Here is a 26,600-nt window from a genome sequence, read left to right as displayed (position 1 = left end):
TGGCTTCTATTACAGTGTCTAGCAGTTTGTCCCACAGAGAATCAGATGTAGTGGGCTGCAGCGCCTGAAACCCCTTCCGGATCCCATTTTAAGAACTGATCTCACATTTGTCATCCTCAATTCCACTGATAGCCTGACTATATAGGACATGTGCCCTCCAAATTCCTGTATTAAAAACAGTGTGAAGTGCAGCCTCCCACAGTAAAGCTTTTCATTCCCTCCCCCTGGCCAGTTACTGCAATAACACAGTAAGTTTTTTTGAGTAATCATGTCCTCTTGCTCTAAGAAAGGAACACTAAGCCAAGAAATCACCTTCCATCCCCAAAGCTAACTGTGAGTTTTTATAGTTTAATGCAGTATTTGGATTTTTGAGATCAGACGATTTTATTTCCCTCCTCCGTAATTCTGGGGCGGGTCAGTCAGTGCTGCTGCGGGAGCGATTAGAGTGGGTGAATGCAATCTCCACAGACCTCTCCTGCCCGTGGCCGTGTGAGTGTAATGATTCATTGCCAATTTGGAGTCTGAACAGGCTCGCTGAACTTGGAGGCAGGCTGTCTAGCTCCCTCATCACATAAATTGAAAATATCTTTATACTCCAGCGACACCTTCTTCTAAATGTCCCGAAATGTAAGAAAATAACATAAATCTGTATTTTCAGCAATGTGGCAGGGATTTGCTAGCAGTTATTCTCATGGTTGCTGCTGGTCAGGACAAGGGTCACTGGCTCTTTTTAACCAGTGACCTCAGAATGTTATTTTCTAGCAAAGGGCTGCATTGAAGGCAGATAACGCTGCACTTTGCACATTTCTTGAGACACTAAAAACCCCATGTAGTTATACTGACATCCCTTACAGATTAGACACAGCTCACACCAGACATATGCTTCCAGCTGCATCTACACCAAGGAATTTGGCAGTAGAAGGATGCCATTTCTAAAGCATGCTGCTAGCAGGCAATACTGCATTGGGAATGGTTTATAACCCTGGCCCAAAATTGCCCTAGTTGAAGGTGTTCTCAGCCTGTACGTTGCTGTACTGAAACCAGAGGGAAGCAGCACTGTGAAGCTGGAGGAGGAAGGATTGCTGCAGAATAGGGCTTTCCTGGAGTTCTCAATTCTTGTCTCATCGCTTCACCTGCCCTCAAAAATGGGCATTGTGAATTAAGAGATAAAGTTGAAGAGAAGCAATAAAAGAAATTAAGATATCTGGGCTTTCTGTTACTAATCACAGTACCACAGCCATTCCCAAGGTTTCTGCCTGGAAGTCCTGCTTGGAGGAGCCATTGCATGGGCAATGCAAGGTTTTGGTCAGACTCTGGCACTTCCTTGCCTAATGAAGGGCAGGATACCACAAGCAAACAGTCCTCCACCGTCCTCTCCTCTTTCATGCATTTACAGGAATTTTAAGCTATCTCTTTATGTTATTCCTGTGCTGAGTCCTTTTGGTTTGTTTATTTTCACCTTCTTTCTAGGCTGTCCCCAGCTCACCTCTCTCTTGAGTGCTGTCAGAGAGTTTATATTAGTGCTAAATTATCACAGAAATCTACACTGTTCCTGTGAGATATCTTCAAATACTATCTGCAGTCTCTGTTGGTATGCTGTCTTCATGTTTGCTGTGATAAAACAAACAGCAAGAGCACTACCACAGAATTCCTGTAATTTGGGATTAAAATAATAGATCAAAACTGATTTTAGGGGTGGATGAACTAGCCGCTTTCATGCTGAAAAATATCACATTAATATCAAAGCAGAGCTGTGGATCTTCTCTGATTTAGTCCCTCAGATTAGGATCCTTTCTTTGTTCGTGATTCCTCCTCATTGCTATTCATAGGCTTTCACAGTTCAGCCCCTGCCAGGACATCAGCCTGAAGTAATGGGAAACAACAGCAGCGCTGCTGTGTAAGGCCGAATCAAGAGACCGAGTTCCTGCTCAGTCACTGTAGCAAAAATTCTTGCTCAGAACCTTATATTGCCAGCAAGACACTGGAGCAGTTTGATTTTACACTTAAATGGAAATTCTTTGAAGTTTAGAAGAAACTAATCTGTAACTTGTTTCAGAAAGGCAATTAAAATGGGTCGTTAAACCTGGGTGTATCAAATTCCAATTAGCATTAGCATGGACAATATAATTAAAAGGTAAATTAGCCATAATAGCATAGACTAGAACACTTTTTACAGTAACTAACGGTCAATTGAAACCATGTACTTTGGTTTCTTGGGTTGTCAATGATAAGTTGAAAGGACAGAATAAGAGCCTGTATTCATTCATCCTGGAACAGTAATGTGTTCTGCGAAGTTAAACATGAGAAGCAGCAGTGTGCAAGCCAGCTGCCATTAAGATCAGTGTAAGAGACCAAGCAGGATTAAGGAAAGCCAGAGGAAATATTCTAGAGCTGAGAAGTTTATGGATGAATTATGGATGTGGTGATATGGACACTATCTGTCCTACTCCAAGGTGCCAGTAGCAATTTGGTGCTAATTGTGAGAGGAATTTGTTTTGGCTGCAGTGAGCAGCCTGGGATCAGCCTTGACCTAGTGACCTGCCTATAAAGGTAGGTGGTAACAATCATGGTGATGTTTTAAGTGCAAATGAAGGACTCGGTAGGCAGTAAGGTTTAGAAATCCTATGGTGTTCATTGTATATGCCATAGAAAATTCTGGGAAAGTAAATATGTGATATATGTAAATGTAGAAAAATGGCAAAATTAAGATGGTGACTTTTGGGGACTTTCTCCAGGGTGTTATTTATTAGCACAGGCTGTCCTCTTCTGCCAAGGGGCAAATAATACTCTGAACAGAGGCACAGGTAACAGGCAGCAACTAGTCTTGTCTTCTTGCAGCATTTTGTGCATTGATGAAAGGCAACCAGCTCAGCTTTAATAACAGAGGAATGTTAACTTGTGCCTTACTGTCTGGTGGGAGGAGCTGTGGTTTAGCAATTTGTGGTTATAATTTGGAGAGATGAACCCAGGAGAGTAGGAGAGCATGGAGAGTCACACTTTGCTCTCAACCCCATCTCTCCATCCTGCACAGCCAAACACTGTCAGTGGCCAGCGTGGAACTGGAGGATGTCCTCAAACCCCTTCTTATTGGACTGCTGCAATGTCCCAGAGCCTTGGCTGTGCCCTGGACTGGAGGGGAGGGCTGAAGACTTTTAAAAAAAGACAAAAATAGTGGAGGCATATTGGCAAGGGGGAAGCTTTTCTTCCACAGTCTCCTTTTGCTGTGCTTTTGCAGTGTGCAGACATAGAAATCCACCATTACAGCAGCTTCCCAGAGTATTAAAAGCCATTTAGAATGCTGTGTGTTAAGAAAAGCTGTTTTCAGATCATCAGCTCTCACAGAGTCAGACCTCCTTTTCCATTGCTGTGTTTTTCACCGTCTTAGCTTAATCTTCCTGTTCTATTAACTTTATATTGGCCAGCTGGGAACATGTACAGTTGAGGAAACAGTCACTATCAACATAAAAAGGTTAATTAAAATGATTAACCTCACCAACAATTCCCTTATGGAAAAATCCTATAGAATTTAATAGAAAATGATACATTTACTATGTAGTATTTAAACTGTCAGAAAAAAATCCTTAGCAGGGAGGTAATTCCCTATTAAATTCTATAACTTTTCAGAGTATTCTCCACAGAACCTTATTGGATTAATCTATATTAAATTCTACAGCATTTGGCATAAATTTTTCAATGCCAATAACTCCTAAAAAGAATTTTGTAGTGATACAGGGATGTAGGGTTTGATGTGAGGTTTTTCAGAAGCAAGGAGGGTATTTTTTAGGAGCGACCTGTAATAGTACAGCAGTGATGTATGATTTCTAAATGCAAAAACAGGCAAAACAAAATTACATAAAATCAACCTAACATGTAAATATTGCTGCTTTTCCAATTATGTCCTAGGCTGAACTGATCCTGCCCATTGTGTAATCAGAAGTCCCTTTCTTACTGGAGCTGACAGGCAGAATTAGGGGAAGCGCACACTTTAATATGGGGTTTTTTTATTTGTGATAGAAATGGAACTATGAAAATTCTATTAGGGCCAACTGAGAGTTTTGCTTGATTCCTCTTTGTCTTTTCTCAGCTCATCTCCTTGAGCACAGTATGTTTCTCCCTACGGAGGGTCGGGGAAGACAGAGAGAAGCAATTGTTATTTGGGAGTGTCACGTGGATATAAAAGCTATAAAACGTTCAAGGTTTTTAGTATACTTTGCACTTTTAAAATGTAAATGTTGGGGAAGATATCAAAATTGCTATACAAGTCCTTTGTGAAATGTCTGCATAATGCTGAACTCTTACATCTGCTATTTGTATAGCATTTCTCGTGATAATTTTTCTTTGTCACTTAGCTCGTGATCTTTGTAGCAGCTGTGAGCTCCTAATGACTTTCCCTCTCAGGTTCTGTGCTGTTATTTTTAAAGTCTGAAGTACAAAGTAATTTGACACTTCCTCACATATCCTTAGGGGAAATCGGTTCTGTTTGGTGCAATTTCTGGGACTCACAAAAGACTTGAATAAATATATTTTCTTCCACAACTTTGTAAACTCCAAATATTGATTTTTTTTTTTTTCTTCCCCAAAAAGGTGTCTTTACATGAAGAATATTTATGCTAGTGATAAAAAAGGGGGCCACTTTTTCAGGAATACTGTGGTTAAATTGATACCAAAAATGGTATCTTGGAGATGGAATCACACGAGTGATTCAGTTTATGAGACAGTCTCTGAAGTGTGTAACTCTCTAGGATGGTCTGACCAAAGGGAATGGCTGCTTCTCTCTAAAGTCAGAGAAAAGACCCTCCATTGCCCTGTTTCAATAGCCCTGTACTCTGTTGTTGAACACAGTAAGAGGTGGGTTGAGAACTAAAAAAATCGATGGGAATTAGGTATCTAACCTACAGCCTCAACCAGACAGAAATCTACATCTCTGGTTTCATAAACACCTTGGCAAGCCTGTCTGCTCTCTGCTTTGTAAATGTATATATACACGGATACAACCTTTTATGATTTTCACTATATTGTGGGCAGTTAATCAGTGTCCAAGCAGTGATATTTAAGCACTCGCTGTTATCTTCAGAGATCTATTTTATTTATATTTTACAAAAGGCATCTCTCTGCAGAGAACTAATAAAAGGTCAGTGCCAAACGTAAATGTCAGAAACCCCGTGTTGAGAGGTTATGAGCAGATGAGTTGTCCAACAGTCAAAAGTCTTCTGTTGAAATGTTTTTTATGTTTAGTTTCTTACACTGCACTGGCCACTCTTGCCTTTGAGGGACCCTCTCTTCCCTCCCCAAGGGAGGTGCAGGAGATGCAGTGCAGGAGGGGGTGGACTGGTGGTCAGAGGGGACAGTCGGCCCTCAGGGTGCTCAAAGAGCATCTGTCCCCAGGTCTGCAGAGAGGAGAATAACTGTGCACAGGGACAACTCACAGGGCTCAGTGTGAGCAAACCATGGTAAACAGGACACTGCTGAAAGGCTTTGTGTTTAACCCAGCAGTTAAGATACTGATATTTTAAATATTGTTTGTGTAAGCTGTTGCAGAAATAAAAAAAGACAGCTCAATTTTTTTGGACTGCCAGATTTTCCATTTGAATAATTTTTGTGCCTAGGAGGTGCAGCGCTGTACGGCCGACATGAACATCACTGCAGAGCATTCCAACCACCCCGACAACAAGCACAAGAACAGATACATCAACATCCTGGCCTGTAAGTAAGCACTGGCCTAAGCATAATGAATCAACCCAAAAAGACACTCTCCTCTCACAGTATGTCTGTGTGTGACTGGGACAGGCAGGTGGCTCCAGGTTACATTATTACACAGTCATTAATAAACATGTGAAAGTGTGGCTGGGAGGTCATTTCTCCACTAAAGGCATTGGATTTTTTGACAGCTTCTCTGGAGCCAGGATTTCACTCCATCTTTAGTTTTGAAATGTTTTGCAGTTTCATGGTCCAAGCATAGTTTTAGAAGTAGCAGTTTGGTATGAAATTTTGTGGAGGAATAACTGGGATCAGTTGATGATCAGAGCTCTTCTGCCTGCTAATGCCTGAAAACTGGCCTAAGGGAAGTGCATGGTGGAGCAAAAGGTTTTACTGATGATTCCTGGGATTACCTTACAATCCCAGAGGTGCTAAATCTTGCAGAGTGTATCTGCTGTATTTCAAACTGCCTCAGCTGTGTGTAGGACTTGGACAAACAGTGATCTTTGTAGCACAGAGCAGGCTTTGCCTGTATCCCTCTGAGAACTGCAAATCTGGGCTCTGCTCTAGAATGCAAATTATTGCATGTCTGGGATGGAAATGCAGTAACTCTTTCCCTGTTGTTCTCTGATGTGGCATGGATCACAGATGCAGCAGTCACTGTGGTTTAAGAACAGAAATGGAGAGCCACTGGTAGAAAGTTCACAATGTTCATAAACATTGCAATAAATCTCAAATGTTTTTGATGGCACAGGAAGGAAATACATGTCTCTAACAGATTCTCATAAGTAATCAAGGTGTCGGCTGAGGATCAATTCCCAGACCTGTGAAAGGCTTGCTGTGTGGCCTTGGGCAAGGGCATTCCTTGAGCTTTTCCCAGCTGTCATTTTAGACATGGATATCTGGTCCCTCTAGGCATAGAGATGTGCCATTGGAGGAGAACTGGAGCAGGCACTCCAGTCCTCTGGATTGTCTCTGGAGGAAAGTCTCTCTCTGCTGGTCCTCAAGGAAGGGAACTGAAACCACAGTATTCATGCTTAAAGTTGGCTGATGTGTCTCATCTCTGCATGAGTGGGAAGTAGCACCCAGCCCAATGCCTCCATCTAGGAGCAGAAGGACTGTGATTTCTTTCTGCTTTAAGACGAAGTGAAGCGTTTGGGCAAAACAAAAAGAGGAGCTACAGATCATGACCTCAAGTCTGTCCTAGTGGTGTGATGATGGTGGTGAGGAAGTGAGGACATTCACTCATCTCCCAGAGCCAGTAGAGGTGTCTGAGCCCAGCACTGAGGGAGGATGATGAGCCAAGCAGAGGCAGCTTTGCCTGCCGGAGCCGCGCCGGTGTCTCTGTTCGGCGTTACAGCTCCGTGGGGTACCCTGGCTCTCTGAACCACTCTGTGTGATGTGGGTGATCCTAGAGTTGTGCTCCTGTGGCTCCAGTATTCCTTAAAGAGAAGCTGTTCCAGCATGAACCATGTACTTTTAAGGATGTGAAGACTGACGACCTGCTACCATGAGCAGGTGACCAAGAACAGATGCTCCCATATCCCTCTTGATTCCAATCCAAGGCCGATCTCTTCTGTGTATTAGTAAGGGCTACCTCAATACCCAGGAAATGGGATGTTTGCCTGCAGTTCTGCAGTGTGTTTCCCTAATGCTTCTCTGCTCTGTTTTTTATCCTGCAGATGATCACAGCAGGGTGAAGCTAAGGCCTTTACCGGGGAAAGATTCTAAGCACAGTGACTACATTAATGCTAATTATGTCGATGTAAGTTGCTTTAATTGTTTTTATCTTCTCTACCATTGAATTCTTCCACAAGGAGGAAGTATTGCCATTTGTGGAGTGATTGTGTTTTCCAACTTCACCTGATAATTTTGCTATGAATTCCTCGCTATTCTGAATAAGAAAAGCACCTTTCTTTGTTACTTTTAAAATATTAATATGTCTGCCATGATATTGCTTTCATCTCACTTGGCATTATGGTTTTCTTTGAAGGGTTACAACAAAGCAAAAGCCTACATTGCTACCCAGGGACCTTTAAAGTCTACCTTTGAAGATTTCTGGAGGATGATTTGGGAACAAAATACTGGAATCATTGTCATGATCACAAACCTTGTTGAAAAAGGAAGAGTAAGAGATTTTCTAGTTTGTTAGCAGTTGCTCCTTAACACCTCTGTAAATCACCTGGGCAGAATTTTTTAAATGGCTTGGGTTGATACATATTGATGCATAATACATAACGAACATAACAGAGGGGTACATAGCTCGCCATTGTTTTACTTTTTTTAAAAAGCTCTAAACACAAACACAAAGCAGCAGCTCAGACCCTCAGCCAACCCACCTGACTGTGTCTTTGTTCAGAGGAAATGCGATCAGTACTGGCCGACAGAGAACAGCGAGGAGTACGGCAACATCATCGTCACGCTGAAGAGCACAAACGTCCACGCCTGCTACACCCTGCGCCGCTTCACCGTCAGGAACACGAAGATGAAAAAGGTGAGCTCTCATCCAGGTGCCTTACGGCATCTGTGGGATGCAAGGCACACCAGAGCAAAACCCAGGGTTTGCTTAGGCGACTCGAAGGAGCAGGTGGGTGGGAAATAAGTAAGCAAAGCCAGGATTACAAGGATCCTGGTGAAAGGTTCAGCCTGTATTTGTTTTTCTCTAGTTCACTGCTGCTTTGGTGTCACAGTTATTGCTGTTATTACCTGCTCCCATATGTATTTTTCCTTGAACTCTGTCTCCACCTAGCAGGAGGCAGAGCTGCAGAAGATTTCTTCTGTCAGAGTCCACCACTTTCTCAGCTGAGCAAGCCAGAAGGACTGATCATATTTCTGTGCTTCTTTTCCCTCATCTCCTCCTTCTCTCTGCGCACACTTGGCACACAGGGTCAGAAAGGAAACCCCAAGGGGCGGCAGAACGAGAGAACGGTTATTCAGTATCACTACACGCAGTGGCCCGACATGGGTGTGCCCGAGTACGCGCTGCCCGTGCTCACCTTCGTCAGGAGATCCTCTGCAGCCAGGACCCCGGACATGGGACCAGTGGTGGTGCACTGCAGGTATGATGGCTGCGACTAAACACCTCAAGGCAGGCACACGTAGTGCACACTGTGTGCTCTTTCATGCCAGCTAACAGCAACATCATGAGTTACTAACACAGCAGGAGTGTACCAGCCCCATAGGGTGCAGGTACATGACCTTGCTTTGCCTACATCTTAAGACAGCTCCAATGCAAAAGCTTCCCCATTGACACGGGGTTTTGCTAATGCCACAACACTAGGCTGCCAAACCGGTGTGGTTGTGAAGTTCCTTGGTTGAAGCTTGTTTGTAGCCTGTCCGTTCAGGGCATGGACAGGACAGGATCACCTCTGCTGGGAACCAACCACATGAACACATGGACACCTGGGCATGGCACTGCCACTGAACCACATCCACACTCACCAGCACTTGCAGCCAGAACAATAGATCAGTAGATAAATTAGTTCAGGGATGTGGTCTTCATCACTGTGTGTGAGGGGGCTGCACAGCACCACAGCAAAGGGGAGAGGATGATGGAGATTACAGCTCCTTTCTGAGCAGCAATGGAGACTTTCTGAAGAGCTCCCCTCTCTGTTGGGCCCAGAACCACTCTCCTCCCTTGCAAAGGAGTCCTGCAAGCATCAGCCCCTTCTCATGCCTTCCCACAGTGCTGGTACCACTTGCATTTCCAGTTCCACTGGAATGCTCCTCACTCCTCACGGCCTGGAGTGACCTTGACAGTCCAGGATAGCAGCAGCTTGGCATATGGCTTCTTCCAGCCAACTCCAGTAACAGCAGCAGTTGTTGACAGGAACCAAGTGTGAACAGCCAGAGTGTGAAGTCCAGGATGATGGCAGACTCATCCTGCACCACAGAAGGGAGGAAATATGTGCCTGGTAATATTCCCAGAAAACCAAAATATTTTGCTGTGAAACTTTAGTGGTTGAAGCTAGCAGGAAAATGAATGTCTGTGAACAGGAATATTTGCTTAATTCTGTTCTGGTGTTAAGTCTGCATTTGTTTTCATCTAACTGTATTACATGGGTTTCTCTTATGTTTTCTGTAGTGCTGGTGTTGGCAGGACTGGTACCTACATTGTGATAGACAGTATGCTGCAACAAATAAAAGACAAAAGCACAGTTAATGTCCTGGGTTTCCTGAAACATATCAGGACACAGCGCAACTACCTCGTCCAGACAGAGGTAAAAAATGCAGCAGGGTTGAATTTAAAGTCATGTCCATTTTTATGTTGTAATTAAAAAGAAAATAGATTTTTCCAGTTACATCCCTGTAAAAATTGAATGCATTACTGGCATTTTTTTGCACTGGAATGTCTCTTTTTTTAAACCAGAAACTTCAGATTTTGCTTTAGACTCATTCATAGCTGTGCTATGTTTATAGATGTTTATTCTGGATTTGATGGTATTTGCATGGACAGCTTGTTTTGCACACCATTTCCTTTAGTGTGCTCTACCCCTCAGTCAAAACCAGCTGTTTAGGTTATTCCAGGTGCCTGCCTGACATGCTGATATTTTTCTAGGAGCAGTACATTTTTATTCATGATGCCTTGTTGGAAGCCATCCTTGGGAAGGAGACTGAAGTGTCTGCAAACCAGCTGCATAGTTATGTTAACAGCATCCTCATACCTGGCATTGGAGGGAAGACACGACTAGAAAAACAGTTCAAGGTAAGGTTTATCACTGCCATGCAGAGGGACCTAATGTTCCTGCTGTCTTTTGTATGGCCTGTCTTCACTGTCAGTTGTCATGGCTAAGGAACCAAACCAGAACACTTGATTAGCACAACTTGAGAATTTCAGTCCTCTACAGTCTTAGCTATGCTGCTGGAAATCAGTGATAACACTCTTCAGTCAGAGATGAGAAGAGGGACATGGACCCTGGTTTGGACTGTGCTGCTGGTCAACCTGTTCCCGAGAGAGGTTGGATGTTCCCGAGTCAGTGGTTAGCTTGGCTGGAAGTCTTCCTCCAAACTGTGGCTCTCACATATATAAATGCATATATTTATATATATATATATATATATATATATGCATTTCTCTCAGATGGCAGTGTAGTGGGTTCCCCAAAGACCTGGCAGGAAAAGACATTCTGCAGGAATGATCTGGCTTTTATTTTAGAGGAGTGAAAAAAAAAAACAAACCATAAAAGTTCTGTTGTTCTATTTTGCTAGCTTTTCTTCCTTGAGACCTGCTTCTGACTGAACATATCTGCAAGTCTTTGAAATATATTCTCAAAGATAACGAAACATAGTGCTCTGTAAAAATACATTTTGATGGAACTTCATTTTCAGGATGTTTCGAAGCTGAGAGCTGCAGAGATCTTTTTATTCATTAAACATGTTGTATGAAAAGGATTATTTCCATTGGCATCTTGAGTACTTTAAACAAGTTTAACAATGCAGTTTATTCTTCTACTAATGCGTCTTCACAGGAGTTGGCAAAGAAACCTCCTCTCTTCATTTAGTGTGCTCTGAGGACTGACTTACTACTTTATTCTCTTTCAGCTGGTTACACAGTGTAATGCAAAATACGTGGAATGCTTCAGTGCTCAGAAAGACTGCAACAAAGAGAAGAACAGGAACTCATCAGTCGTGCCGTGTAAGATCACATCTTCAGTTTGATTACTGCCTAGCATAACTTTTTGTACTGAATTCTCCTGGTGTTATGCATGAAAAGGCATAGCCACTAGGAAGGGGAAATGTAATCTTTTGTTCAGTCCAAGCTGTCTTGTCTTTCGGTATTACCCTGATGAAACTGAACAAAAGGAAATAGTTGCAGTGTCAGCCAGATATACTGTCCAAGTGAAATGTTAATTTGAAGTGCTTAAGAATTTGAATAATTAGGTAGGGGATAAATCTATGGAATACTGAGAGATTACTTTGATACCGCTCCCAGCTCCGGTGAGATCTCCCAGAGTGATTGGCACAAGTTGTTTGTAATTCAGCTACTGCACTCAATTTCTCTGTGTGAGCCGCCCCAGATTTGAGGGTATTTAGTGCCTGGGGACAGTTTCACAGTCATTAATATGGAATCTGTGCGTGGCTGTCAAGCAGTATGAATTTGCACCAGACCAAGCACGGACACATCATCCCCATGACATTACCACAGTACAGGACAGAGGACAGATGATGGCCGAGCCAGCACAAAGGAACAGTGGCACAGATACAGTCCATCATGAAGTTTGTTAATAAAAGCGGAAGTCATCAGAATATATCTTAGAAACAGATGTAAACGGGGCAGAAATAATCTGTATGGCTTTGCCCTTTGGGTCATGCAGCTGCAATGATTTCAGTTGGGCTTTGGGGGCCTGTCACAGGGTTTGAGGATGATGTTGAACTCAGCCTTTAAACACAGAGGAGTGTGGATCTGCTGAAGAGCACACACACGCTGCTGGGTGGTTCCCCATTAGGGAAGGGGTTTGTCTCTGGAGGTTCTCTCACCTCGTGAATGATGGCAATGCTGCCGAGTGGTAGGGAAAACAAAATAAATCAGCTGGGTTTGTGTGCTGCTGGAGACAAATGGAACACTACAGTCAGGAATTACCTGAAATCCCCTGTTATCACTGCATATACTGTTATTTGGTAATTCAACCTGCTGTGAAAATCTTTGCTATAGTAAAATTTGATTCCTGAAATTACTTTGTCCTTGTGGGAATATTGTGCAACATTCTCTTTTATATCCTGTGTTAGCAGGCAGTGCTTTAACGCAGTTAAAGTGCTGGCCTGCTCCTGCGGGAGATGGGAGCTGCACACTGTTTGGTTTGTTAACAGCTGAGAAATTCTTACTTTCTGCATTGTGCCATGACCAGACTTTGATCTTTTTTCTTTTTTTTTTTTTTCTTCTATGTTGTTTTTTTTATGTTATAGCTGAGCGTGCTAGAGTGGGCTTGGCACCGCTGCCTGGAATGAAGGGAACAGATTACATTAATGCCTCTTATATCATGGTGAGGAAGCCAACACCTAATTACAAAGTAAAATCAATTCTAAGGTGCTAAATACCAGATGCCTATAATTGTCTTAATTCTGTATGTAATGGCTATGTATTAACAGATGAGATTTTAACACCTTCCCCATAATGTAAAGCTATTAACCGTGCTTTATTAAAGATTCTTGCCTAAAAAATTAATTACAAGATGCATTTAGATGGGATGTGTATTTCCATGAGATACAGTCAAATAAACGCTGGGATTTAGAGTAAATTAAGACAATAAGGACTCTGCAGAATGGAAATGGAGTTAATTATAGTCCGTATAAAAATACTGGGGAATACAATGAGATAGGGCAATATGTGTCCCCCAAAGATGAAATTAATGCTTTAAAAGTATTGAAGGCAGTAAGTAACTGTGTGTTTGTTTTGCTGCAAAAGGGCTACTACAGGAGTAATGAGTTCATCATAACACAACATCCACTGCCACATACGACTAAAGATTTCTGGCGAATGATCTGGGATCACAATGCACAGATCATTGTCATGCTGCCGGACAACCAGAGCCTGGTGAGTTGCCCGTGTCCCTTCCAGCTGGGCACAGCACAGGGTCACTTGGGTACCTGCTGTGGCTGTGCTCTGGTTGAAACCAAAGCCACTTTTTGAGCCACCTTCTCAGACTTTGCCATAAGCTTGTTACAAAAAGGTGAGTTCCAAGATGTGGGGCATGTTCTTTTGCTGTCTCCTTCTGCACTCACCCCTGGGAAAGACATCCTGGGCTGGAGGGACCTCACTGCTCACAGGCAGCTTGCAACCTCTGTGATGCTCCTGAGGCAGGATGCAAGGCACTGAGGGCGCTGAGAGGCTGGAGTTATGGGTAAGGACTTTGAGAGGAGCAGAAATGGAGGCAGGGACAGTAGATAATTGCTTGTTTGCCCGTGGGCTTAAGCCTCAGGCCATGCAAGATTATGGTTGTGGAAGGCTACAAATGCTATATTTAATGAAAGTAAAAAGCAAACACGTATGTTAATTTAAGTGGAAATAATGCATCAGACAGAGAGAGAGAATAAGGAGACACAGGTGAAGTGCTAATCACTACTTCCAGATTTACCAGCACGTCTCAAGAGGGCGTGTTGAAAAGGATTAAGAGCTAAACGATTAGCTTTTTCATGCATGCATCACTGAGGTGAATAGACAATTGTAGCTGAAAGTGGAAGAGAAACCACCTTCATTACAGCAGGAAAATAGCAGTCATGAGGGGCTACTAAAGAGGCAGCAGTCAATATGTTGCTTGTGTGCAGGGCAATGAAAGGGATTGCAGGCACTGCGAGGCAAGGAGCGTTCAGAGAAATCCGATCGAATCGGAAAGCACTAATGAAATAAAAGTGTGTCAGGTGGAAATGAAGAAGCTGATCTTGTCTCCATGTATATATGAAATTGCTCTGCAGAACTGTAGTGATTAAAGGCTGGGTTTGGCCACATCCCTGCTTTCACCAGGTGAAGGAGTGGCATTCCCAAGGTGGAGGCTGGCCAGCGAGGCAGCAGCATCCCAGTGTCAGCTCAGTGGTCAGTGTGGGATGCGTTGGCTGGCAAGGAGGAGTGGCACGGGACTAAAACAGGTGCTGAATCTGTAATGCCAAAGGACAACACAATAATGCAAAGTACCTGCTGTGTGAAGACCTGTCAGGTGGCAGGACAGGTCCCTTCCCTGGCGCTCAGCGATATTACTCTGGTTCCCAGTGCCTCTGCTTACTGAGGGCAGAATTGTCAAGGCACTCAGAGGACTTATGCCTTATGTCACATTTACAGAATAAACCTTGACGGCCCAAATCTCAACAGTATCTTGCATGTCACGTGCACCAAAGCTCTGGACCCACAGAAATACACCTGGTTTTAGAGGCATGTGCGTGGCCACAGCGGGATGACGTGGGTTCAGAGCTCATGTTTTCTCAGGAGTGAAAGACGGGTTGTCCAGAGACACAGGCGTGCTCTGTGCATGCAACCAGAGCAGCTTCTGTGCTTGTGCTGCAGGGACATAGACCTCTGAAGCTAGGAGTAGAAACAGACTTTGCATGTATGTGGTGACAGACCATAATTTCCTCTCTCTGCAGCAAATTAGGAATTCACAGTTATTTTTTAAAGAACAGCTTTGACAGGATGTTACCTACATCCTGTCATTCAGACTTCTTCAGCATTGAGCTTCTTCCACCCTTCACAGTCTCACTGAGATTTTACAGTGTCCCTTCAGTAGAGGTGTTTTGCTGGAGAACTTCCATTAAGTTAAGCCAATGTTTTTTTTCAAGGCTAAGAATATTTGCGTTTCTTCCTTCCTCTTCACTCCTCCACTTGCTCCTAAAAATTCAAGCCCTACATAAGTATCCCATCAGTCTTCTACCTAGACCTGATCCACAGAGCTTGAGTTTTGGATTAGACTACAATAAACACAAATTAAAAATAATTTCATTAGTTTTTAAAGGTCAATGAGTTTTTTCTAAACAAATATCTGACTTTCAAGCAAAACTGTAGACAGGAGGCAATAAAGCCTGGGATACAATATAAAGGTTAAGTATGAATGAGCTAAGATAACTATTTCCCTATGAAACCAATTAAAAAGCAGATGTTACCTGTTTGGACACACAAAGGGAGGATCTGGCAGGCTTCCTGCCTACTGTAACAGTAAATTTGTTTTAGACGGAAATGGCTTGTAAAGGTCAGCTCCTGATCATCTCTGTTTATCAAACCAATTTTTTGATCCACTGGATTTTTCAGTTGCACACAAGGTATCTGAAAGGCTCCAGTAACGTGTTGTTTCATTTCTCCAGGCAGAAGATGAGTTTGTGTACTGGCCAAGTCGCGAGGAATCCATGAACTGTGAGGCCTTTACTGTGACCCTTATCAGCAAAGACAGACTGTGCCTCTCTAACGAAGAGCAAATTATCATCCATGACTTTATCCTTGAAGCTACCCAGGTAAAATAAGCCTCCGAATGTGGGTCTTTGCTTTTCACCAAAATTATACTGATGGCATTTAAATGAGGAAGGAGAATAGTTCAGAAACAGTTTTGAAAAGGATTACTTATAAATGCATGTGCATGCATGTTGTTCTCAGAGGAAAGGGATTCTCACTGAATTCTTCTCCCTCTTACATCCTTTACCTCCAGGCAGATTCCTTTAGCTAGTAAGATTGTAGTAAGTTTGTCTTACTTCAAAGTGAAGACATGTGATTTCAAAATGAGAAACCAAAATAGATTGAATTACTTTTTGTAAAGTACACCAAGGTGTATTGTCCTATTTCTGCTTATAAAATGCATCATTTATAATTTGTCCAGAGGTCTTAACTAAACATAAAAATGTAAACACATTTCTTTGAACTATAAACCTGCTTCTAGTTTGCTATCTGAATTGCAGCTGGACTTTGCTGCAAACCATTACTTTTCAAGCCCTTTTAAATTTTAATTCTTTGGTTGCTCTTGTTTGACTTTTGAACTATAAGGGCTCTCAGAGAGGTTTGATATAAGCCCTGAACTCAAATACAAAATCTGTATCAATTAAACATTTTGTTAAGTTTGCATTATTTAGGGTGTTCACTGTTGCAGAAATGTTGGAGCTGTGTGTCTGTCCTCTTTCTGTATAACCTGTTTGGAAGAAGAAAGTTTCTCTTCAGTGTGTAATGAGGCTCTTCCCTCTTTCTCCCTGGAGTGGATGAGTGTGGAGTGAAAGAAGCTAATGCCCAGGCTGGTTTGTCATTGCAGGATGACTACGTTCTGGAAGTCCGCCACTTTCAGTGCCCCAAATGGCCAAACCCAGACGCTCCCATAAGCAGTACCTTTGAACTTATCAATGTAATCAAGGAAGAGGCCTTAACAAGGGATGGCCCCACCATAGTTCATGATGAGTATGTCATCACTTTTCTCTCATTTATGTGTAGATTGTACAAGATGTTACTCAACTACAAGACACTTCTTAGGAGTGATGTCCATTCCTGCATGGAGCAGATGGAGTTTAGTGGTCTAGGGAACAGGATAAGAATATTAAAACTTCCAGAGATGAGTTTTCAGTTGGCACCTGAGGCCAAATACATTTTTCTTAACATAGTTTTTATGTTGGTCATAACCTTAGGTGGACTCAGGAAGTGAGGCTGTTTGCTTTGGAAGCATTTTGGGTTCTTCTGCACCTGGAAGTATCCCAAACAAATCCTAAAACTTGTTTCAGAACCCAGCAGAGTCCTGGTTTAAATAAGACTCTAAGCAGCCCAATATGGGCTTATGGTAACTAGTTTCAAAACAGCCTGAGCTCCTGTCTAACAGCTCAAGTTTAATGTGCCAGAACAAGCTCAGCTCAGCTGTGTCTCAGGATGAGCAGCAGAAGTATCTTGTGACAAAGGGCCTACGTTTTCTGAGAGAAGATTTATTTTTATTCCTTCTGCTTCCCCAAAAACACTCCAAGGGGCCCATATGGTGCCAAGTGGGAGGGAGGGAGCCTGCTAACATGGGGCCAGCGTGCCCCAACACTTGCCTCTTTTGTGAGCATTGTCCTGCCAGCTACGCTTGAACACCAAATTATAAAGGGTGCTAAATATTGCATTGCATATTATTACTTGCACGCATTATGGAGCTGCAAAATACCATTATAGTGAGGCTGGAGGCTGGGTCTAACAGGATCTCTTTGGAGGGACTGTTTCCTGATGGGCAGAGCACTTCCTGGAGTCATTCTGTCCTTAAAATCTCAAGGAGGCCTAATTTCTGACACTGCTTGTGCTGTCCTTAGAGCAAACACTGAGTGCAAACACCTGCTATACCTGCAGCCCCTTTGCTCTACAGCCCATTAGACTTTCTGTCATTGCCACAAAGCAGAATTAGTGGGAGGGTTTGGGGAATCTTCCCCTTCTTTGCAAAAACATTACTACCACACTCTGGTGTTTCAGTGGTCAGACCAGCTGCTGTGCTGGGGTGTGGATACCACTGGTATCCACTGATGCTGAAACAGCTTTCCCTGCTTTCCCTGCTGCAACAGGTTTTTCCCAACTGACTCCTGAAAATGATGCCTTGGGCTGCAGCAAGTAGTTTTTCTCCCACAACCTCCTGCCTTGCTAATGTACAGTGTAAGCTCTGTTGCCTTTTGCCAGCACTGATTAATTCCAGGCTGGTTTTAATATTCATGCTTTGGGTAGTCTGAAGTGAGGTTTTGCTACTCTTGCAGTATTTAAGATTATGTTTTACAAAATTAATACCATTATTGATTTGGGCATTTCATGCTAGATGAAAAAAAAGAAAATCAAAATCGTATTCCTAACAGTGCTGAGTCATTCCTTCTGTAAATTACTTTTTTGGTTTATTTTTCATATTCAATGATTTTATTTTTATGCCTAATACATAATGTGGATTCTGCTTTTCATTGGAGCCTAAGCAAATGTAGCTGAAAATGAAAATTTCCCTTTGCTACATGCAACAACTATATCACATAATCCACTAATAATTACAACTGCAGATTAATTCCAAATATATGAATTTGCAAATAATAAATGTATGTGGTATTTAGGAAGTACATGGTGGGATGAACTTGATAACATTTTAAAAAGTTCAGAAATTCCAACTTGAGACAGTTGTCAAGATTTTTAAATATAACTTCCCATGTGTAGGCAACTAGATAAAGATCTGCGGCATAATTTTCCACAGGAAAAGTCTTCAGATTGTTGGGAACTGGAGATAACCAGCCCAAATAAAAATGAGGCCATTATACCCTCAGAGACATTTAGTTGTGTCCTGTTGGGCACATACACTGGGCACTTTGTCCACTGTCCCTATAGATGACCTGTCATAGCCATCTGGATGGTGCTGCTGCTTCTTTTACAGACTTCACCTGCAACATAGCAGATCTGTTGTTTCCCATTTCTAGGCAAGCTGAATTTGCAAAAATCATATGAAATTAAGTCAGTAGATGTCTTGATTTCCACAGGAATGCTGTAAAACATCCTAGTAGTAATCCTGTGATACAAGATGGTATGGCAGCCCTTGCTCATCATTTCCATTTTCACGTACAGCTCTCCAAACAGTTTAGAGAGCAGGGCAGCACCGATGCCCTTTTACCAGTGGGGACATTTAGACACAGACTTTCTCAAAGTCACAGAGCAGACCCACAGCAGAGCCAGGACAGAATTTCAGTCTCCTGAGTACTGGGAGAGCAGAGTAGAGTGGAGGCTCCTCAGAAGCAGTTGTGTAGGATCCTTTATGCTGTGGCTCCCACCTGCACATACAGCACAAGCACACCCCCAGATTTACAGCACTGAGATTTCCACCTGACCTCTCAAGGACGCACTGAGTTGTGCTCCTCACGAAATAACCACTGCTCAGGTTCTTATTACATGACAGCACAGCTCAACTCTTCAGAATCCATAATGTCTCTTGGGTGCCTGGCTCAGGGATGTTGCCTCTTGCCGATGAATCAGACCTAAGGAAGACTTTGAGATGTGCCCCATTTACTTGTGAGCACCTCACAGCCGTGCTATTTTGCTGTAATTGTCAGATGTGGAGGAAGAGGAAAAGTCTCATTTCTTTCTAATGGTTTATGTTTTGCTTGAGCTCCCACTAATGAATTTAAAATACGCTCAACTGTAATGCAGATGCTCTCAGTACACGTGGCGTGTGAGAACTGATTTCGGTGTTACAGTCTCCAGGCTGGGTATTTTGAAATGGCTCACTTTCTGCTGCTGATACAGTTCTTTGTGTTGAATAGTACAGATATCCTGAGATGACTTGGTGTACCATCAAATTTCTTCTATAAATCAAAATGACTAAAAATTAACCACTACAAAACAGGCATTTAATAGATACAAAGATGAACTGCAGTAATCAGATAAGACTGTAACAACATTTTCATGACCCTGTGTTTGCACCCAGGTGTGTTTCTTGAGTAACTCATCATTCTGGTGTGGTTTTCCAGGTATGGAGCTGTGTCAGCAGGAACGCTATGTGCCCTTACCACTCTGTCCCAGCAGCTGGAGAATGAAAATGCTGTCGATGTTTTCCAGGTGGCAAAGATGATAAATCTTATGCGACCTGGAGTATTTACAGACATTGTAAGTCTTTAAATGGAATATAAATAGATAGCTTACAAGGTTGTCATCTGAGACCAAAAGCATGCACTAAAACACACGTTGTGTATGTTATCAAGCCCTACAGCATCTGCTACCGAGCAGAATTTGCATTTGGACTTTTTTATAAACCTCATACCCACACTGTAAGTCTCTGATTTGCAGTTAAACTTATTTCTCATACATTGGAGGGGGACACCATAAGGCAGTCCTAGTAGAGAAGGACCTTTCGACTTGTCATCATCCCCCTGCCAGCCCTGTGAGCTATGCTGTGCTGTTTAAACCTGGCATGTTGTGGTCTGAAGGGATGCAGCAGAGCAGGTGGAGCTCCAGGGAGATAAGGCTCTTCACTGGGTGTCCAACAAGAGCAGCCTCCTTGGCTCAGTGTGTGTGGTACGAGGTTCTGCTGCCCAGGGACCAACCTGAGGCTGAGCTGTGGCCTCAGGTGTTTGTCCTGCCCTCCTGTAGCACTTAATAATACATCAGAAACCATATAATCTACCCAAAACTGGAATTTGGGTTGACAAGGTAAAACTAGATTAACAGAGATAATTGCTCTAAGTCTATTTCTTTGCTCCATGTGTGCTTCTGGTAACAAATATCCATGACCTTCCCTGGAAATGCCACATTTAAGTGTCGCTCATTTATGTACACCTTAAAGGATTGAAATAACTTGTCCTTTCTTTTCCAGGAACAGTACCAGTTTCTTTATAAGGCAATGCTAAGCTTGGTCAGCACTAAAGAAAATGGAAATGGTCCCATGACACTGGACAAAAATGGTGCTGTGATGGCCAGTGACGAATCTGATCCCGCAGAAAGCATGGAGTCTCTTGTCTAATTGGAAACCTGAAAAGGCACTTAATTTGTAGAACTTCTGAAGACTGAGTGAACTTTTTTGAGGCCTTTTTTGCCAGACTCTAGGTTATACAATAACCCAATTACTTTTTTACACTGATAAAAGTTTTGATATTTATTTTTTGCCATTTTATGTCTTAATGGTATCCTACTGAGCATTTGCACCTCTGTTTATTTCACACAGTGAAACGCAATTTTATCTAGTTTGCACTATATGATCAGTGTTACTGCCTATAATACTCTAATACAAGACAAGCCCTGATGTGACATTCCATGACAACAAACATACGCTTTTTTCTGTTTTGTTTAAATGCAGTGAAGTTTTGCTAACTACAGTGACCCTCGAATCCTAAATCTTGAATGCTAGGCCAGATGGATTCTTTCTACAACAGATACTGTACCCCTTCATACCATATTTATTATTTAATGATCATGTCACAGTTTTGGTAACGGTGTTCTGCATTCCATGGAGTGGATGAGCAGTGTTCATCCTTTCTTGACAAAACGTGGCAGGTGATTATTAGCTACAGTGAAGCCTTGTGGAGCTGAAACAATTATTTCTGTATTGTTTCAAATTGCTATTTTGTACACTTACAGGCCTGAGACTTGCTTCACATGGAATATATGTTACATACAATATAATTATAAATTAGATGCAATTCATATTTGGGACACAGTGATAGGTTTTGAATTTACAATTTCAAAGTTTCCCCATGTAATCAGAAAAATGCTGATTTTGGTTTATAACCAACCCTGTGATGGGAAAGTATTTTGGTTTTATTCTCATCAGAGCCAATACAGTGAGAAATCTACTACAACCCAAAATCAGACCTGTTTTCAGATATATTAAAGGTAGCAATATTTTACATTACTAGCTATTCAATATTTTAAACACATCTAATTTCCTTACTATTTCTTGAATATGACCTCACACCTAATGGTATGTTACATGATGACAGGCGTTTCTTAATTTCATAACTGTTAGATGCCATTTTTACAGGTGTGTAATTTTCATACTTTAGTGCTAAAACATAAAGTACTGATCCATATTTACTGGTGAAGCAAACTAATAAAAAAACTACCTATAAAGTTACATTCTCCCTCTTTTTTTTTGCCAGACTAATTCTTTAGCACAAACCTAGCTTATTGTGTTTTCCCTCCCACACCAATGAAATGGTTTCCCCCAGATTATATAAATAATTGAATTATTGTTTGGAGCATTTAAGTATACATCCCAACTGGCTCCTTCTTCCTTTGTATTGGTCATAATTCAACAAGGTCCATCCCTGTTTAACAAAAGAAGTAAGCACATGCTTAATTCTCCTTAAAATTGAAGTTAATCGTGTCCTTCATAGCTCGGCTGAGTAGGGAGGAGGGGTTATTGAATCTGCCTGGAAAAAGAAATATGTGATTTCAGCCATCCTGACATTTGGTGGACGGTTAAAGGCACTATCCTTTATATGTAGCATTATTTTCTTTACTTCTGAATTTCAGCTACACAAAACGTGCATTGTAATTTTTCGGGACTTGTCAAAATGTTACAGCATATTTTTTTTTCATTTAATACAGCCTATTGTTTTCATTTAAATGTAAACCTATTAATTTCTGCCAGTCCAGTCTTGCTGAAATACAGACATTTGGCAGAGTTCTGTGTATTTTCACTCACAAGGAAGCTGAAAGCAAACTGCTTAAAAGGATATGGAGAGTAGGCATTTTGGTTCAGGACCTCTCACGATGCAAACTGATACGACCTTGCTGAGAGCAGAGGAGATATGCAAACTGGTATGTGCTAAAATCTGGCCTTTTGTCTTCAATGAAAGAAAGATTTCCTACTCAATTAATTCAACACCACAGTATTCAAGAACTCATCAGCAACCTTTCACTTCTCCATTTGTTGAATCTCTCTCCATACAAGTGATCCCAATAACTGTTAATGCTGAACAGGATAATAAGCCCGTGGTTTCAGTAAGGAAATCTCATGTCCAGCAACAGCTAGTCCAGATAAAAAATGTGCAGAATGTTTCAAAAGGTTGTAGTTTGCATCCCCTTTGCACTGGGATAGCCTGGCATGGAGAAGGGAGTCAGTTAATGCCTGGTAGGAGGTAGGACTGGCTCTACAGTCACTACACCCCACTAACAGAATTGTTTAGGTAAGTTTTCAAGTGCTGCTGCCTGCAAAGTCTGGAAGGTTTTGCTGAGTGGTCTGTTGGCCAGTGGGCATCAGCATTAGAGGCTGGGAAACCCCCCTGCACCCCCACTAATCAACCTGGCCCCAGGAAATTCCAGCTGGTAGCACAAAGGGACTGATGAGTTGGATCAGTTCAATCTGAAGTATTTAAGTTCCTGGGGAGGTGTAGGGAGAAGTTAAGAATTCAAACCCTGACAAGAGCTAAGTGACACGAAGATTACTGCAGGCATCAAGAGGGTTGGATTTGTTCAGTACTTTCAGCTGATTACTTTTCATTTCACTGGCATGATGGAAGATAACTGTGGTTCGTGACACACTGTCTGAATACCCTTGGTTTAATCCCTTACCTTCTCACAAGTTTTAAACATCAATGAATGAAGGCTGCGGGGGTTGAACTTTGGTAGATGCTTTGGAAATCCATGCATTTGCATTGGCATTTTTTGACACCTGAAATACTTTTGCTTGGGGTTTAATCCATGGGGAAATAATGTACACTGGTGTTCTATGAGTTCTCCATAGATTTTTTTTTTTGTAAGGAGGCTGGAGCTGTGTGTTAAGTGCAGTGCTGACAGTCAGGTAGCCAATAGATGGTAGTGATGCATGAGGCTTGAAGTGGGTGAAGCTAGAAATTGCTTGTGAAGGTCAGGATTAAGTGCACAAAGAGCCAAATCTACCCTACTGTAAGCAGCTGTAGCTCTGCTCTCTTACATGGATTTGCACCTTTCCCTGGACTGAGTGGCAGAAGGAGGGAGTGTCTGCTGGGAGATGGGCACTCATGAGATCTGCTGATGTTCCCACAAGTGTCTTGCTCTGTGCATCCCAACCTTGCTTTTGGCACATCAACCCCCCCCTGTACCCACCTCTTGGCATTCAGTCAGGATGTCTTTCAAGCATCAGAGGCGATGTGCAGGTTTGCAAATTAAGAGAACCTGAGTATATCCCCATGGTCCTCAGCACCAGCCCTGAGAAATATGGAAGGACTGAAGCACACGTGTGCACGTGTGTCTGCATTTAGAAAATACCATTCCTCCATGTCTTGCATGTGTACTGTGCCCGCAGACCGTGAGAGACATAAACGGTGCTGAGTAAGAGCAGCCAAGCTTTCCAAGAGGGAATGCTTGGAAAGCTGCTGTACCATCTTAACCTCTAAAATGGGTGTCAGTCTCAGCTGAATGCCCCATCCTGCAAACACTCCTGTATGTGAGCTTGGTGCCTGTAGGAAGGTCTGGCAGAGCCGGTGGGACTGCTCAGATGTGCAGGCTGAGCACTGATTCTTCTGCGGGACCAAGGTCTAAGGAGCATTCATTTTAAACAGCATTTGTCCTTAGTATTTCAGTGTCTGTTTCCAAACACTAATTTAGGAACAGGAAAAAAGAAAAATCCAAACCCCTTAAACTATTTCTTGTGAGTGACTGTTTCTGCACTGCGGGTCTGGTCTGTTCTAGGTCAGCAGAGCCATTTACAGGATCTGAAAAAATTCAGTTGTTTTTCCAGTTTCTGACTGCTCAAATTGTTTGAACCCAGAGTGATACATTGGAACATTAGGAGAAGAATCTTTATGACACAGCACAACTGCCTTCTCATTAATCTTTCTTTTAAGATATTTTATTTAAAAGCTAAAAAGTATAGATATCAATTCTACCAAAGATACATACTACTAATTCTCAGCAAAACAAAACCAACTTAATTTAAAAAAAAAATTAAAATGTAGTTGTCTTAAAGATTTAGCAGTCTTTCTCAAATTCATGTCTTCTGACATCAGATCTTGCGTTCTGAAATTTATATTCAAATGGTGCCAGTGAATTTTTATATGAAGGGAAAATGCCTATTTGTTAATCCACTGCATTGCTTTTCTTCTTTTTCTTTTTCTCTTTTTTTTTAATTTTTTTTTCAGATGTAATTCACTGTTACCCCTTTGCTCTTCTTCTCTTTGTTGCCATTCTAACAATGTGAACTACATTGGCTTTACTTATCAAAGGAGAAGGAATGCAAAAATAAAGAAAAAGAGGAACTGTAATGAAGAGATTTGGCCTCTACTTTGTCTTAGCTGTTAAACTGTTTTTAGTGTTTTTGTTAACTATTTGCAAAGGGAAGCATTTTCTACAGAGGATAATTAATTTCAAGAAAAATGTCTTGAGTTTTAAGAATAAACGTCTCCAAAAGAGGAGATAGTCAATTTTATACAATGTCACAACTCTCCAACATTTGGGGTAGTGACTTTTTTTGTTTTGTTAGAACATTTGAGACTAGCAAGCAGCCATTGTTTCTAGAGACTGAAGCATTCATGTGTACTCCTATTTTCTTTTCCTTCATTTTTAAAATAGCAAAGTCATTAAAACTGTAAATATTTTGTTGCTTGGATAAGCATCTTCTGGGAACTTTGTATCTATGGTATATAATCATAGAATTTTATATTTTCATATAAAGCTAATTTTTTTCTAGTTTCACCTCCTTCCTAGTTCTGTGGTGGCTATGTGAACACAAACCTTCTGTGTATCGAGGTAGTGAGACACCATCATCACACTCCAAAAAAGATTTCCACACATGTCATTTCTTTGGGGCAGTGATTGTGAAAGTTGGATATTTTTTTTGGATTCCATTGTCAGTGTGTGCAATAGGAATTAGACTTAGCCAGTCACTGGATACGTTTGTCTCATTGATCCATTCAGAAAAAAAAAAATAAAAATGTGGTGTTTGGTTTGGGGAGAGGGTGGGAGGGAGTATTTTGAGGGAGATTTTTTGTTCGTTTTTGTTTTTTGTTTGGGGGTTTTTTGTAACTTGAAGAATCTTCTTTTTGTTATGTTAAACTATATCAAATCATTCTATTATAGTGTTATTTAATATGTAAATTGTATTGCTATACATAAAATAAAGTATGGTTTTTGATGTATTTACAGACTTCTTCCTTATTTGCATCGGGTACACATACAGAACAGATGCAGGAGTCAGTATTTCATTGTCCCAGGCGTGCAGGAAGAATGATGAGATCCAAGGCCTGCTTTAATTAGATCTCAAATTTCCAAGCAGTACTCAGCTGGGAACGGTCTCTTGGTGACAGTGGAAATCACTGTTCCTTTCTTAATTGCCTCCAACTATTAGAGAGCTTCCAGTAACCCCTTCCCTCTCCACCACTGCTCCTCCCTAGACGGTTGTGACCCATCCAAATCCCTTTTGGAAGGAGGACTGTCTTCATTCTGAACAGGGCCTCAGAGCCTGAGCTTTCCTGTGAGCTCCTTTGGCATGCCCTTCCTTAGCTCCAACCCTGGTTTGCCAGCAAGTGCCTGCCTAGAGGAACAGGGGCTTCCACCAAGCCACCGTCCCCTGATTCACTGTGATAACTCACAGCTCAACTAACCCCAGTGCTGCGGTAGGAAAAGCAAAAGTACTCATTCCCATGTCAGGCAGGCTGGGAGCGGGGGGACAGATGTTCCAAATCCTAGAGAGAAAGCAGCAAATATTCCCCGTGGAGTGGATTAGCAGTCACACCTCCCTGCCGCTCTAGCCAAGAGCTGTCACTGAAGCGCACACGACGCCGTCGATGCTCCGTGTTCTGCAACAAAACCTCGGCAGCTCCACACGCTGCCTCCTGTGCTGGTTCTGTGCTCAGTGCTGCGTTACCTTTCCTGTTGTTCTTGTGGGAAAGCCACTCGAGTTTGTGGACAGATTCTCGTTGCAATCTGCTGCTGGCACAGCAACTGCCCAGGCTGGCAGAGCCCTCAGAAACCCAGCAGCACGCAGCCTCTGGAGCAGCACCTGCACATGGACAAACAACATCCATAACTGGAATGGTTTGTTGATGTAAAATTGCTG

At 42.1% G+C, this 26,600-nt stretch overlaps 1 protein-coding gene across 1 annotated transcript in view; it reads left to right on the top strand.

Annotated features, from left to right (window-relative positions):
- Positions 1–25,680, top strand: part of PTPRG (protein tyrosine phosphatase receptor type G) — a 374,823-nt gene extending 349,143 nt beyond the window's left edge. Inside the window, 14 exon segments of the mRNA XM_029958316.1 lie at positions 5,607–5,703; positions 7,380–7,462; positions 7,691–7,825; positions 8,057–8,191; positions 8,584–8,756; positions 9,782–9,917; positions 10,256–10,402; positions 11,239–11,332; positions 12,601–12,677; positions 13,100–13,228; positions 15,481–15,627; positions 16,410–16,552; positions 19,597–19,732; positions 20,439–25,680. Coding sequence (XP_029814176.1) covers positions 5,607–5,703; positions 7,380–7,462; positions 7,691–7,825; positions 8,057–8,191; positions 8,584–8,756; positions 9,782–9,917; positions 10,256–10,402; positions 11,239–11,332; positions 12,601–12,677; positions 13,100–13,228; positions 15,481–15,627; positions 16,410–16,552; positions 19,597–19,732; positions 20,439–20,585 — 1,779 coding nt within the window. The 3' untranslated portion in view covers positions 20,586–25,680.
- Positions 25,681–26,600: the final 920 nt, after the last annotated feature.

Source organism: Manacus vitellinus, unplaced genomic scaffold (genome assembly GCF_001715985.3).
Source record: "Manacus vitellinus isolate BGI_N305 unplaced genomic scaffold, ASM171598v3 scaffold_14_pilon, whole genome shotgun sequence".
In the NCBI taxonomy this organism is placed as follows: domain Eukaryota; kingdom Metazoa; phylum Chordata; class Aves; order Passeriformes; family Pipridae; genus Manacus; species Manacus vitellinus.
The sequence above is the reverse complement of the archived record's forward strand: the minus strand, read 5'-3'. Positions and strand labels throughout refer to the sequence as shown.